A 2845-nucleotide genomic window follows, 5' to 3' on the forward strand; every position below is an offset into this window, starting at 1 on the left:
CATGGACCATGGTCCACACAGCTGTGTGGACCATAAATAAAAGGTACATTATTTTTGTACTGAAGGTACATTATTTTAGGGTACATTATTTTTGTACTGAAGGTACATTATTTGATATATACTATCAAATAATGTACCTTCAATACAAAAATAATGTACCTTTTATTTTTTGTCTACACAGCTGTGTGGACCATGGTCCATGCAATAATTTGCCCACAATGTTGTAAGTTAGTTAATGAGGAAGAGACGATTTTTTCAGAGACACACTAGTTAATATTACGTTGAATGACAGTCCAATTACTCTTTAGCATGTCTCTCGTTTCCAGTATTATCACTAAGTGTCCGTTTGGAAACCTGGAAAATGATTTTCAAAAAATGGCTTATTTTCTAGAAAATAATTTAATTTTCAAATATTTTTGTTGAAGGTCATAAAACTATATTTTTCTGTTTGGTTCGTTTTCCTGAAAATGAACATATTATTTGTTATAAAATAATAATAATAATAATAATAATAATAATAATAATAATAAGTGGTGATGGGTAATAATAATAATTCGAAAATTAGCTTAAAAAAGATGAAAGAGAAGATAAATACAGGAAAACAAAAAAATCCAAAAAAAATGTCTTCCGACAAAATCTAGGAAGACATTTTCCGTCAAATCGGGCCTTTTTTCCGTTACCATAATGAATATTTTCTTTGGACTTTATTTTCCTTGAATACCCAAACACGGGAAAATCCAAAAAATGACTTCTGGAAGTCATTTTCCGAGTTTCCAAATGGACCCTAAGTTTACTCCCTGTTGTCATAAGGTGCAGCTTAAACCTATTACAATGCACATCACAGTGAAATTGAACTTTGTATAGTTGACACATAATATGTTGGTGGGAGAGTTGTAGTCCAAGACTAATAGCAATGCCGGTTTCTCCATTTGCAGTTTTAGAGGCATGTTTGAGAGTGCTCAGTTCAAGGAGAACTTATCTTGCTTCCAGAAACTACTTGCTGAAGGAGTTTTGGATAACTCCTTGTCGGGGGTGAAAATAGAAGATTGTAGAACTTTGAAGAGATTTGCAATGTGCTATTTGACAAAGTCCAAGTGGGTGGAACAATATAATCTTCTCAAGGTTTGAACTTAGCTTATGCTCCCCGACTTCCTAAACAAATACCACATATCTTTCGAGTATGATGTACTCATAAAATAAGAGGATGCGCCCGTAAAGCTAATTTTATTGTCTTTTAGGATGTGAAGTGTAAAAACAGTAGCAGTGGCTTTGGAGTTGCGGGACTGCCTAATGATGTTGGCATTGGGCACTCCGTAAACGTTAAAAGATCACTAGATGGACAGAATCAGAAGATTTCAGGTCTGCAATGTTAATTCTCTTTGACATTACACAATGTACTAATTCATTGGACAATGGATTTCAAAAGTTGCATATTTCTTGCCAACTTGAAGAAGCAAAGAAAGCAAAATATATACGTAGTAGAATTTATATAGCATGTGTAAAATCAAATTATAGTAGGGGGTTTACTGTCCCAAACCCTCAGCCGGGGTCTAAGCAAAATTATCCCCATTTTGTAAAGCAATATATTGCCTTGGCTTGTTGTGGGAATACAAGACGAAGTCCATAAACATTGATTAAGAATTAAGATAGTCTTGACACGTTCAACAAATACATGACATACCAGTCATTAAGAAAGATATGATAGCTCAAAGGCGAATGACATGTTTAGAGATTAAGAATTGATGGTGATGTTGAATTCTTGTAGCCAATCCCTACCATAGCTACAATTTACTACTATATGCACTGTTTCTTCTCTAAGTTCTTGATTTAGATTGACTTTCATCTAACAACTTTTTTTTTTCATAGCAACTACAGTAATGAAGAGTCCCAAAAGGGTGGTGAGTAAGGGCAGCTATGAAAACGAGGAGAATGATGGGTCTTTCTTTAGTCCAAAATGCCTATTTGCATTGCCCCCCTATAGTAGTTCCCCTGCGCTGGAAAGTTCAGATGATCAGGACTTGCTCCTAGATGTGCCGTCCAATAGCTCCTTCCCTCAAGCTGAACTACTTCTGCCATCGCGATTCGATGCTCAAGCAAGCACTAATAGTAGCTCTGTGTTCCTCAAATAGGGTTCAGCCATAGCAAACGCTGTTCAACCCCCCGCTTTCAGTTTCATCTATATAGTTTGCTATATATATAGCAGCAACTCTGTGGAACTAGGCAATCACGCCCTACTATTTTGCATAACTTACACTTTATCTGCCGAGTAGAATTATGGATGGTTTCCCCCCTCAAAATTTTTGGAATTCTAGGGATGGAAATGGATGGTATGTTTCTTTTGTATAGTTTGACAAAAGGAAATGTATAATATAGCTTGAAAGTGCAACTCCAGAGGAGGAACTGCTGCCAAGTTGATTATATCTTGAATTTTTTTGCATTCAGTTAAAGGTAAAAGTTTAGACAACCTTCATGGTTTCCAATGTTTTTGGTTTTTGGCAACTGATCAAAGAGAGCTTTCAGAAACTAAATTATCTTTTGGTTAAAGTTTTTATCAGAATATTGTCTCTGACAGTATCATCTGTTGCAAAAATGTTGATGGCAATAAACTAGTTATATATATATTTGGTGAAAATAAGGCAACATAGGAGTGGAAAGAACATTTTTTTGAAGAGAATTTACCATTTAAATCACTGGTCATAAGAAACACTTGGCTCCTTCAATAAACATTGCATCTCTTCTCAACTATTCAACTCAAAAATAGAAAACCCTCAAAAGTTCACCTTTGCTTGATTGTTACTATGATTCATGGATGCTATTAACATAGGGAAACTTCATCCAATCAACA

The 2845-nt window shown here is 35.0% G+C and overlaps 1 protein-coding gene across 3 annotated transcripts in view; it reads left to right on the plus strand.

The window, feature by feature from the left end:
- LOC116002257 (GATA transcription factor 26-like) overlaps positions 1-2480 on the plus strand; it is a 7343-nt gene extending 4863 nt beyond the window's left edge. For 2 of the 3 annotated variants that reach the window (XM_031242362.1, XM_031242364.1), the window contains exons 6-8: positions 936-1122; positions 1239-1359; positions 1867-2480. In XM_031242362.1, coding sequence (XP_031098222.1) covers positions 936-1122; positions 1239-1359; positions 1867-2129 — 571 coding nt within the window. In that variant the 3' untranslated portion in view covers positions 2130-2480. The remainder of the gene's footprint in view (positions 1-935; positions 1123-1238; positions 1360-1866) is intronic. The other variant, XM_031242363.1, reaches the window with a different exon arrangement.
- The last annotated feature ends 365 nt before the right edge of the window (positions 2481-2845 follow it).

This window comes from Ipomoea triloba, chromosome 13, assembly GCF_003576645.1.
Source record: "Ipomoea triloba cultivar NCNSP0323 chromosome 13, ASM357664v1".
NCBI classification, from domain to species: Eukaryota; Viridiplantae; Streptophyta; class Magnoliopsida; order Solanales; family Convolvulaceae; genus Ipomoea; species Ipomoea triloba.